This window comes from Crotalus tigris, unplaced genomic scaffold (assembly GCF_016545835.1).
Source record: "Crotalus tigris isolate CLP2741 ecotype Arizona unplaced genomic scaffold, ASM1654583v1 scf7180000020655.604591, whole genome shotgun sequence".
Classification (NCBI taxonomy): Eukaryota; Metazoa; Chordata; class Lepidosauria; order Squamata; family Viperidae; genus Crotalus; species Crotalus tigris.
In genome coordinates, this window is record NW_024098126.1 from 86,045 (window position 1) to 98,651 (window position 12,607).

The window sequence follows — 12,607 nt, forward strand, 5'->3', positions numbered from 1 at the left end:
GGCAAAGAGAACAAGGTTTTCCAATTGGCAAACAATTAAAATGCTCATTTATAGTTATTTTAACTGCAAGGATCCTTATCTGTAATAAAGATGTAAATGCACACATTCAGGATTGAGGTCACTATTCACTCCCCCCTGTCCCCCCAAGCTCCAGTTGGTAGACTTCACACAATAGAAATCTTACAAGACCAAAGTTGACTCCTTCCATAATGGGAGATTATTAATATTATTTCCCTACTGAAGATGTGAGTCATGGACCACAGCAGCTTATTCAGGGCTGTGTAGCAACTCCTAGGATGGAGCAAGATTCAAATAGCTGACGGAGTGGGGAATTATGCTCCATTTTATCACACCATTTCTCATGCTTACCATAAACATTCAAGAACTAAAAAGATGGGCTATAATTCTATCCCAAGGAAATTTAGATAGTGTGTTGATAAAGCTCCATGGAAGAACAATTTTGCAAAGATCCCAGGGCAATAAATACTTATTAAAATAAGCATCTTGTTGATAATCTGCTTTATATAACAGTTAATGAAAAGAAAGTCTGCTTTGTTGACATTGCTATACCAGGTGATGCTTGAATTGAGGAAAAACAGTTGGAAAGAAATTATAAAATGTTGGGACTTGCAGATTGAAGTTTGATTGAATACCTGTGGAAAAAGAAATCCATTCTTCTAACAATCATGATTGGAACCCTCAGAACAATACCTAAAGAACTCCCTCGATATATAGATATATTGAACTTATCAGACTTGAACACCCTAATTTTTACCAAAAGCCACCCTGCTTGACACTGCAGATTCTTAGGCGCTACCCTAATCATTCTAGGTCCTTGATTGAGACTTGAATTGTTAAGTTTTCACCAATCTTAACTGTGACTCTAACCGCAAATTATCCACACATAATAATAGTTATCCAATTTAGGAATCTTTTGCATCTCAAAAGATCAGTGAATTGAAATGATCTTAATCCTTTTAGATAAAGACTGTCTTGACGCTAAACTGTAGAAATAATACTACCAGTAGTAGACAGGTAAGGATTGGAAATTCTTTTTGTGTGCAGTCTTGGTTAAGGATAGAATTCACGGCTGACTTCTGATCAGTTTCTATAGGAATGGTGAAACTTGGATAATTAAACAAGCAATTAAGAAGCACGAATCCTGCCAAATTGCTGTCATCTTCTTTATAAATCAAGCCAGCTAGGAATAAGATCTCCTGCTAGTGAAGAGGGCAAACCAGACAAAACATAATGTCTACAGTTTTGTTTCAAAGTAACCCTGGTTCATCTGGCCAAAATCATAACATTCTTGTCTGATTTCCCCCCCTCCCCCCGAAGTTTGGATAATTTTTTCCCTTGAAAGTTCAGAAATGTTATAAGTAAAAATAATTGACATAATAATTTCAATTCAAAAAGCTGTGAAGGGCCGAGGAAAGTCTTTTATTCTTTCAAACACAGAGTTCATCCTTCTACCCTGCTAGGTTAGCAGAATACAACAGCACAGCTGGGCATTTCATACAGACAACTTTTGGTTCAATAATTTATTTTTAGCCATACAAGAGTAAACCAGAAATACACATTGTATACAATTACAAAACACTGAAAGAGGCTGGAAGGAAGACAACCCCACAGCATAAATGTATCTCCATGGCACAGCCTTTAGTGTGCTGGGAGCTGAAACGGCATCAGTCCCAGCACACCACTAATGGGCAGAAGGGGAAAACATGAAAAACCATCAAGTAGCCTCTGTGTTTCAGATCCAGAGCAGCAAACTGAGTAGCACTGTACCCTGGACCATCGCCAGGTAGGTAATACTAGACCTTGATTTTGCTGAACTGTAATTCCCAGCATTCCTCATAAATGCTCATAGAGGGCTGGAGTTATTGGGAATTATAGTTCAGAGACAGTTGGAGTGTGACCGCTTCCCCATGCTGCTAGGACAGCTACTAGAGAATGCGAGATCTCTTAACCAAGCCAAAAATAAATGAGTAATGATTTTTTAATTTATCCAGTTCCTTGTCTGTCTGCATTCTTCATTGCACTAGAGGAAATATCATTTAATTTATCCAGTTCCTTGTCTGCATTCCTTGCTTTGCTAAATGAACTATCTCTAAGAGTTCCCATTCTGGTGAATAAAAAGGGATATTTTTTTTAATGCTTCTGCTAGTTTATAGCAGTTTCCTCCTTCACTTAAGAGGCTTTTTGAACAACCACTGAGACAGTCATTTTCTCAAAATACACTGGTTTGCCAATTTGATACATAGAAGAAACATATTGAGCCATTATGCACAGGCAGATAGATGCTGCTTCTCGTAGCATCCTGAAGCTGGGAGTGATAAATGAGGCTTGGTCTGATTCCCACTTCAAAACGGAGATGTTTATGATTGGATAGGGTAACATACTCTTATTGGTCATGGTATTGATGCTGCTGGCGGTTCACCAACATTTGAGGCTTGCTTTAATTTTAATGTTAAAGCTTTACGACCTAAATGGCGAGGACTTTCATCCTTAGCATTTCTCAGCAGCTTTCAAATTTATTATACTGTGGTAAATCATGGGTAGCTTAGATATACCTTAGGCCCTTTTGTGGGTTACGCCCACTCAGTCTGGGTTGTGTGGCCAATAGACACCCCTATATACCCCAAAGATTAGAGTTATTGTGTCCTCCCAATCTCCCTCTGATAAGGGAGACACAGAAAAGCTCCACAGTTATGTAGAACAGGGATTCAGATGACAGTGCTATTATTATTCAGGAATTTACTCCAAATGTATTTAGCAGGTACAAACCCTGCTTCAACTCTTACTCTCAGCTAGAAAAGGGAAGGGAAAAGGATGCAAGATAGCAATGAACCTAAAAGAATTTTTCTCATTAACAGCAACATGCGGGGCACAAAATTTCTAGAACCTGCAATTGTACCTGGAAAAGAGCTTAAGGGGTACTGGATTCAGTGCTGGGCCCTTTTCTTTAGCAGGAGAGATTTCCTTTATTGACAATAGGACTAGATCAGAGCAAAACTATTCACAAGAATGGGGCACAGTGCAGTCTTCTATTAAAGGTTGTGTATAGAGGGGTGGTAGAAAAGGTATACAACTGGCACATGGCTTTGAAACAGGCAGTACAGTGGGATATCATATGATATAATATTTGATTGTGTAAATGGGGAAGATTCCCTTCAATCTCCTCCTTCCAAGGCACGACTAACTTCGTATTGCATATTATTCTATTTCAACATTGTCCTGCTCTAAATGATGTAACACTGATACTATTTAACGGAAAGGAAGAAGTCAGTGTTTAGATAAAAATCAGCCACTCCTCTTCCTCCTGCACGGAAGGAGAAGCAGCTTCCCAAAGCATTCATACCCAGTTTCTTTGGTACTCTGGATCATTTCTCACCCCAACAGAAGATCAGAGTTAAGGCACTTGGTTCAGCAGCCGTCGCTCAGTTGCGAGAGTGGGACTCATCTGAAGTCAGCCCAATTCTCCTGCTGATCCCAGAATAGCAGGATGAAAACTATCCTGCTTATGGAGAATCAGGGAGCAGGGTGAGTGACAACAACACAGCTGCTGAAAAGGTTTTGACTTGGGCCAACAAGACCTAACGAAAAACTGTTAAGCAAATATATTGGTGACAAAGTCCAGAAAGCGCTTGGCGTATTGCTCTGGATGCACTGTAGAGATCTCTGCACCAGCCTGTAGGGGAAGAAAAAGTGTCAACAACCACCACAAATCAGCCCCCCTTAATTCTTAATCACTATAGTGAAAGCAGTATGGCACAGGCCACGAATACTGGAGACAGTGGGGATATATGGTAGTACCCGAGTCCCAAAACGACTACTTCCATCAGAGCCAATCAGGAGTAGTGGTTAAGGTGCAGGTCTAAAACCTTGGAGGTCATGGGTTCTAATCCTTAGGCATGAAAACCAGCTGGGTAACTTTGGGCCAGTCTCTCAGCCCAACCCACTTCATAGACTTGTTATTGAGGGGAAAACAGGAAGACAGGCCATTCGGTATGCCTTGAGTTGTACAAAATAAAGGTCAGATATATATCTAAAACTAAAATGTATTGATCAGCTGCTATTAACGTGCATGTTCGCCACTGCAAATATTTCTAACCCAGTGGAACATCCCTCTTGCTTCTACTCTTGAATACATTATATCTACTCCTTGCCATCTTCCCCTCAAGGAAACGTCCTTGTACTTAGAAAACATAAAAGCCATTGCCCCAATGGTACAATAAAAATAACTCTTCTCTGAATGACCCACAGCAAATAGCATTTAAAAAAAATTCTATTGAGGGTAGTGCAGGTCTTCTTGCCACTGACACACTTTCTCCACACCTCACTTCCTTCCTTGCTTCTAGACTGTAGCTACAAAACTCGCATCGGTTGTATTCTTCAGGACAAAACCACTCTTTTAGAAGCTAAAAACAAAAAGTATCAAGAGTTATCTCAGATAACTCAAACAACAAAACCTCAACTTCAACCTGTCCCTGCTCCGTGGGGTGGTCATCATGCACTGCCAATGGCTAGACTGGTTGGGTTCGTGATTTCTTCTCTGTTGCTCTCTCATAATAATAAGAGATTGTAAATTCCTGCTGTTCCCAAGCACAGAGCAAGACCCTGGAACAGCTCCTATCTATAGGAAAGGCCATAGTTATGCCTTCTATATCACATGGCGATGATGCAGTATAACCCGCTTGAGACGGGACAGCTTTTGGCCACTCAGAAGGAGAAAGTAATGGCGAAGCAAGAAAAAAGTAGCTATTTGGATCAGAAAAAAAGGCAGAAATAATGGACATGGGAAGGGAAAACAAGAGGCTGGGTGCTGGCCAGCTAATCAGGATCATGGCCCCCTTTTAGCATTGTTTGATCACCATAACAGACAGGGTGGCAAGCCAAACTCACCCCATGCTTGACTGTCTTAGCTGCGTGGGCAGCCTTCTTCTTGGCATCGTACTGTGTGAGGATGTCTATGAGGCCCATGAAGTAAATCTCTTTTTGGGGGCTATCTGGAAAAGTAGGAGAAAACAGTGAAGGATATATCTGATGCCATATTTTACTTGCATCCCCCTTCCATGCAAATATCCATAGGCAAACCCAAAAGATGAACAACAATGACGACAACAACAACAAACGAGCACAGAAAATACATAAGCAAAAAGAGTGGTCGTACAGAGTTGAGGCAGGAAAAAGAGATTTCTTTCCTGAATCAAAATATAGCAAACCAATCCCCGAGTATTTCATTTGAGCAATCACTTTCTTTAGGTTCATAGGCTGGTCTAAGACCTTAATAAAGTTTATGTATGCTTCTTTATATTCACTTCTGTGCAGCCTGCATTGCAAATTCAAACCTGTAGCAATATGCAAAAAATATTAAAGACAATTCTGGCTATTAAACCTTATCTTCTTTCTGAGAAGCTGATATCTAGATCTGATTGACGTGTAACCTCCCATAAATAAAGAGGTTACAAAAGCTGGTGCACTGAAGAAAGCATCCTGGTACAAATAGCTAAATACAGGTGGTAGTCCTCAACTTAACCACCACAGTTGAGCCCCAAATTTATGTTGCTTAGCAAGACAGTTGTTAAGTGAATTTTCCCGTTTTACAACTTTTCTTGTCACAGTTGTTATGTGAATCACTACAGTTGCTATGTTAGCAACTCGGTTGTTAAGTGAATCTGGCTTCCCTATTAACTTTGCTTGTCAGAAGGTCACAAAAGGTGATGACCCCAGGACAGTGCAACCCTCATAAGTATGAGCCACTTATCAAGTGGCTGAATTTTGATCCTGTGACCATAAGGATGCTACAACAGTCGTGTGAAAAACGGTCACAAGTCACGTTTTTTAAGTGAATGGTCGTAAGTTGAAGACTACCTGTAAAACTAGCCACAGGCACTGAGAAAATTGAGAGGACCTGATATTGCAGCTAGAATCTACCACAAGGCATACATACATCTTTGATATCATAGTAACAGAATCCTTTTATGAGTTTGATGGAGTTCGGTGGAACTCATAACAACTCATATGTTGTTCATAGTATGTTTAGGCATGCGTCATGTATGTGTTTCACTTTGAGAGCGGGCAACTAAATTTCATTTTTGATGTGTGCCGTTGTGCCCACAATAAAAAAATGACAATAAAGGTATCTTTTCAATCTAGTACAATCTGGAAACTCTGGAGTATAACTCCCCCAAATGCCCATTCAGCGTCACCTTTGACAGACCAGCTGAGAATTACAGGAGCTGTAGTACAATTTACCTGGAGGGGCCAGCTTGAGAAATAGTAGTCTAGTATTTTGGAATAACAAAGGGAACTCCTTCACAAAACCCTGCTTAAACTAGACTGGCCATCAGTTTTAATCAGATGTAACTCAGTTATCTTTTGTGTATACCTTTCAAGATTGTGAGCTAGGAGGAGATTCCATTGCTTGAAATTTATTGTATCTACTGATTATATTAGATATTTAGCTAAGGGTTAAATTTTTTTAGCCCCAATCCTTGCTAGTTAATTACTCCTAGGCAAATTGGATGAATGATTTGATTCAATGTAAGGCTGTTTCTGATATTTCTGGCTGGCTGTAATCACACACGACAAATAAAGAACTGACTTTTGCACTCTGGAGTGTTCTCTGGAATTGATTAAAGGCAAAAATTTCTTGATATACTAAGAAAGAGTCACAAATGCTACTAAATATCATGATGCAGATTCTGGTGTACAAAATGCTGCAAAAAAAAAAAATTAAAAGGCCTGAAGGCTCTTTTCTATCCATTTAAACACCCATTTAATAAAATTTTCATCTTATCCCAACTTACTTTCAGCACTCTTAGTGGCATAGACATCAATATAAGGGTCAAAGTCACCAGGTTCCAGCGGTTTGTGGGAATTCAGATAACTGCCAATGCCCTCAGGATACGTTCCATAGGAGCCCACAGATACCATTCCCCCCGGTTCACCCTCTCCATCTTCCTCTTCCTCTTTTATGTCTTCCTCTTCTTCTTGTTCAGCTCGCTGTACATCATGGATACCCAACAGAAGGCTGTAGTCCATAATCTTTAGCTGCACTAGGAACTGAAGAAATAAACACACTAGTGAGATGGCTGGGAGATGTACATATTGGTCTCATTATTAGTCCAAGTGAAAGTCCCACTACACAAACTCATGAAACAGTTTATTCCATATTTTATAAATTGCGAAGCTGTTTATCACTTCAGACTCTTTTGCATTTGCACAAGGTTCTGTCTGTGTCCTTTCCATTATATTTTATTTGAGGACAGTCAGAATGCTTAAGATCCCATGATCCCTTAATGGGGAAAGTGGAAAGGTCATTTCAATAAACTCTTGACTGCTCCCTCAGCGGCTAAAGCAGTTTCCCTGGCCAAAACATATATCGCCAACCTGGCAGGAAATACTGCTTTGACATATAGCAAGCTGCAGTTTCAGAAGGAAACTTATACTTAATTCAGTAAGCTACTATTCATCCTGGAGGGGACTGTATTCTAAAGAATCAGATATTTAGCCTATGGGGAATTATAGAGCTGAATGCCTTCACTGATACTACCTTTTATTAGTTTAGACTGAGGTACCATCTTTGACTTAACCTCTTTGCAATAGTTATTCCTTCTCCCATATTTTCTATTCAAGGATTAAAGTCATTATCAGAGATGCTTTCCTTTATTCTTCAGGACAATAGGCAACCGAACAGAAAAGATATACATTTATATATGTATATGTTTTTCTAACATAATTGTTATTACTGTTGTTCTTAATATGTATATATGAGCACTTAGGGAACTTTGCTGATGGTAGGTTCAAAAATAATACACATATTATACTTCGATAATTCTTGCTTAATTGCATGCCCCTTCTGGCTCTATGAGATCAAAAAAGAGTGATTAAAATACCACAGAGAACTTCCCAGGTTCAAAAAGTTATCTATAACCTTCAGCCTTATGAGCAATGTGTGCTTTCCAACAAGCCCATGTTAAAATCAAGCTTTATGCTGTTGGAGGCATCAGTCACAACAGTGATTCTACTACTATTTTAGTCAATTGTTAGTTTAGCTCAAATGAAGCCTGAAATAGCATGTTTCAACATAGCTTCAAAATAAACACAAACTTTAAAGGTAGGCTTTCTCCAAACTAGGGCCATCCAAATAAAGCTGGTTTACTCATGCTGGCTGGGAGTAACAGAAGATTTCATTCATTTTGAGAGCATGTTTTGGGTGCTCCGTGAAAATCACCATTCAATTGCTCATTCACTAAATGGCTATTGAGAGGGGGCAATGTATGGTCACTAATGCCCAATTTGCAAACGGGTGATCCTGTTCTGTGTTTACTATCAACCTGTGGTTTATTTTTTTCCTAGGCAGGTGGGCAAATTTATAAATAGGTACTTCTGTTACACAGACATTCCATATTTATTCTCTAACATTATCCCAGGAATCTGTGAGGAACTCAAGGTTATTCGGGGAAATAAAAAAAATGTTCAGCATTGATTGTTTGTACCACATTAGTTTCCCTTTAAAAATGTTTAGATTTAAATAAGGGTTTTTTTTTAAGTAGAATGATCTGTAAGGGAGATATCCATGGGCAACTAACATCAAGGAGATCATACGAAATTAAGTAAAATGGATCCAATATATCTGGGCAGTTGGTATTACTGGCTTGCCTAAGGCTTCCCTGCAAACTTTGTAGGCAACTAGGCATCTGAATTTCATCCAAACCCAGTTTGTTATTTCAGCATCTCAAAGATTAGAGCCAAGACTTTAACTCTCAAGTGTTGTAAAAACCCTTTCTTCAATCTAAGACAACTCAAATTAGTTTCCTATTCTGGATTGCAATATCCTCAGCAATACTAGGCCATAATGTAGATCAGTGCAATCTACTTTCCACACCTAATTCCCTTGCAATTTGTATACCAAGATTTGTCACTCAACATGTCCAGCACTGTAATTTATGCAATGAACTGCAGTTAAAACATACCCAATTCTTTGCGTACAAAAAGTAGTTCAATAATATATCATGATTATTTTCCTTGCACTGGCCCTTACTATATTTTGAAATAATCTGGTAAGAAACAAACCAGTTTGCTTAGGCCCAAAAACTCCAAATTCACCAGACGGTAATCTGATTATTAACCTAGAATCTTAACTGATAAATACACCTTAAACCATATGTTGTGTCATGTTAAAAGTTAAATACTCAAGCTATCGTGCATGTATAGATTCATCTAGCCCAGTGGTTCTCAACCTGTGGGTCGGGACCCTATTTGGGGTCGAACGACCATTTCACGGGGGTCGCCCAACAAGGCTGTCTGCCATTTTTTTCCCTTTTCTTTGGCCACGCCCCTGGCACCCGGTGATGTATAAGTGGTTGGGGGTCACCACAACATGGGGAACTGTATTATGGGGTTGCGGCATTAGAAAGGTTGAGAACCACTGATCTAGCCGCTGTGACAGCAAAATCAGAATTTACCCTGCATTTACCCTGAATTCAAACAAGCCTTTAAAGGGAGTCCGGTTTTAATCTGAAGATGGCATGTGCTGGGGGAAAACTCCCCCTTTGGCAACCTGTCCCCATGATTAATTGATTTGGCTGTTCAAACCAGTGGGCCAACTTTCCAAATGGAATGCATCCAGCTTTAATTCTCAGACCTGAGCCCTTTTCTATAACTAGAACGATTAATTTTTTTAAACAAGCCTTTTCTTTCCCATCCTGTGGAATCAGAAAAAACCCCTAACCCAACCCCTCTCAAGAGTATTGGCACAATGGCAGTTACAAAGGTCATGCAAAGACAACACAATAGCAATGAAAAGAATTTAAAGAACTGTCTGAAACTCAGAAATTGGATACATATTAGGTCATCCTGGCTTCAAGAACCAGAAGCTGGGTTTTTTTTTTTTTTTTGGTGAACATTTGCTTCCATTACTCAAAGATGTAAAACAATCTTCTAAGAGAAACGAAATCACAGAAGATTCTTCCATAAACAAATATTTGACATTTATCAAATGTTTTCATTTGATCAAAGCATCTGTGTGATTCCATACAATTACTATTGAATTATAATTCAATAATGCTATCATGAATTAGTTTACTCTTCTACCATATGACAGAAGTAAGATTAAGACTAAAAAATCTAGAATAATCTCGGGAAAGGCATCACTTCAAAAACCTGGAATTTTTAACTAGAGACTTCTCAGATCAGAGTTCATGTTTTCAACCAAGATATTCAGCAGTCAAAGTGAAAAAGAATCATAGAGTGGAAACGACGTTTAAACCCACTGAATCCAACCTTGTGCAAAAGTGCAGGAATTTAAATTAAAGCAACCCCAACAAATGAGAGCTAGTATGGTTTAGTGGCTAAGGCACCAGGCTAGAAAGCAAGAGAACATGAGTTCAAGTTCAACCTTAGCTATGAACGCCAGCTGGGAGACCTTGGGCCAGTCACTAACTCTCAGCCTAGCTCACCTTACAGGCTTTTTGATGTGGGGAAAATAGGAGAAGGAAGGTGTGTTGGATATGTTGGCTGCCTTGTGTTATTTTTAAAAAATAATAAAAGAGGGTGGGTGGATGGATGGATGGATGGATGGAGATAGATAGATAGATAGATAGATAGATAGATAGATAGATAGATAGATAGATAGATAGATAGATAGGTGATAGATAGATAGATAGATGCTGAGCAAGTCCAGTAAAAGAGAATTCAACCTCTCCTTGGGTAATTACTATGGAACTGTATCTTTATTGTTGTTTGCCAGTAAAATCCATCACTTCGTGTCCTGCACTCTTGAATAATGGAGATCAATCTTGGCCTCCTCCTGTGTGGCATCTATTCAGGTACTTGAAGATTACTGTCATATCTCCCCTTCAATTCTTTCAATCTATCTTCACAGGACTTCCTCCCCTCCTTTAGGTCATTAAACTCATTTAGATCAATCATCCTCACATCTCAGTCTAACTATCTCATAGAACTGTATGCATATGGTATAGCCTTTTCCTCCTGCAGGATAAAAACATTAAGCAACCTAATTAATGAACAGAACAGAGATTTTACTCCATTCCGCCTCTTCTTTCTTTACAGCCATCAGGGGGAAAAAAAAAGCTTATTGCTAAAAGCATATTTTCAACTTTCCCAAGAATCGCATGTCACATTATTTCAGCCATTTTTATAACAAGGCTGCCAGACTGAGAGCAAGCGTGGAGTTGTACTTAAGAGTACAGAACTAGGGACAGAACAGACACAAATTCAAATCCCCATGTAGTCATAAAGCTCACTAAGGTTTGTGAACCTGTCAATAATATCTCACAGAAGCATTTGAGCAGGTAGCAAAGAAGGGAGAGAAAAGCCCCAGTGTATTACTGACGATTTCCAGGAATTAAAGCCAAGCTATTGAATAAACAAGACATAATACAATAAAATTGCTCCTAATATTATATTGTAGAGTGGATACCAAGAGATTATTATGTGCAGCTTTCTCAATCTGGTTTCCTCCTGGTGTGCTGTTACTAAAACACACAGAGATTCCAGCTAGTGGCCATGCTGAGCTTTCTAAGTGCTGCAGCCTTAATCTTTCTGGAGCTGGAGACATCAAGTTCAGGAGATTGATGAGTACTCGTGGCTGAAGTACAATGTAGTTGTTAATGTGCTGGTCTGGAAATCAGGAGATGGTGAATTCTAGCCCCATTTTAGCTGTGAAAGCCAGCTGGGTGACTTTGGGCAAGTCAATCTCTGCCAGCCCAATCCACCTCACAGGGTTGTCATGGTGGGAAAAATAGGAATAGAATAGAACAGAATACAATAGAGCTGGAAGGGACCTTGGAGGTCTTCTAGTCCAGCCCCCGGCTCGAGCAGGAGAACCTAGACCATTTCAGACAAGTGACTGTCGAATCTCTTCTTAAAAACCTCCAGTGATGGAGTGCCCACGATTTCGGAAGGCAAACTGTTCCATTGGTTAATTGTCCTCACCTGTCAGAATCCAATTATATTTCATCTCTAGTTATCGACTATGGAAAACCCCATTTCTGCCCTCTCTGGATTCTGTCATACGATGAAGGGGAAGGGGGGTGAACAAAGGTGTTTTATGGCCCTCACTTCCTTTGGTACAACTTCAAAAGGGACTGAAATACCACCAAAAGGACTACACATAACAACGGGGCCATCAGCTTTCATCTACTCCCCTCTGAAGTCTCCCTTCCGCCAGCAGTGAGGAAAAGGGGGTGGAAACATAAGGCCTGGGATTGTCACTCGAAGGATGGTAGGGTGGGGTTGCTGGGAACCCCTTAAAACCTTGAACCATAGGGCTTGGCCCCCAAGTCCTGTCTAGAACGCCTGCAACCATTTTCTCTTAATAAAGGATGCCTGTTGGAAGAAATATTCCAAGAGTTCTGTCTTCTTAAGATGCAAAGTGGGGTGGGTCCTTACATCACCGTTAGGAAGTTTCTCCTTAATTCCAGGTTGCTTCTCTCTTTGATCAGTTTTTTGCCCTCTGGTGCTCTGATGAACAAAGTGACCCTTCTTCCTTGTGGCAGCCCCTCAGATACTAGAATACTGCTATCATGTCGCCCCTGTTCCTTCTTTTCTTGAGACTAGCCAAACTCAATTCCTGCAG

General features: G+C 39.8%; 1 protein-coding gene across 3 annotated transcripts in view; it reads right to left on the reverse strand.

The window, feature by feature from the left end:
- Nucleotides 1–1,417: 1,417 nt before the first annotated feature.
- The window catches only part of PIP4K2C (phosphatidylinositol-5-phosphate 4-kinase type 2 gamma), a 43,614-nt gene continuing 32,424 nt past the window's right edge, over nt 1,418–12,607 (reverse strand). For 2 of the 3 annotated variants that reach the window (XM_039368150.1, XM_039368152.1), the window contains exons 9-11: nt 6,813–7,068; nt 4,906–5,009; nt 3,611–3,691 (exon numbers count right to left, since the gene is read on the reverse strand). In XM_039368150.1, coding sequence (XP_039224084.1) covers nt 3,611–3,691; nt 4,906–5,009; nt 6,813–7,068 — 441 coding nt within the window. Of the gene's footprint in view, nt 3,692–4,905; nt 5,010–6,812; nt 7,069–12,607 lie in introns of all 3 variants that reach the window. The other variant, XM_039368149.1, reaches the window with a different exon arrangement.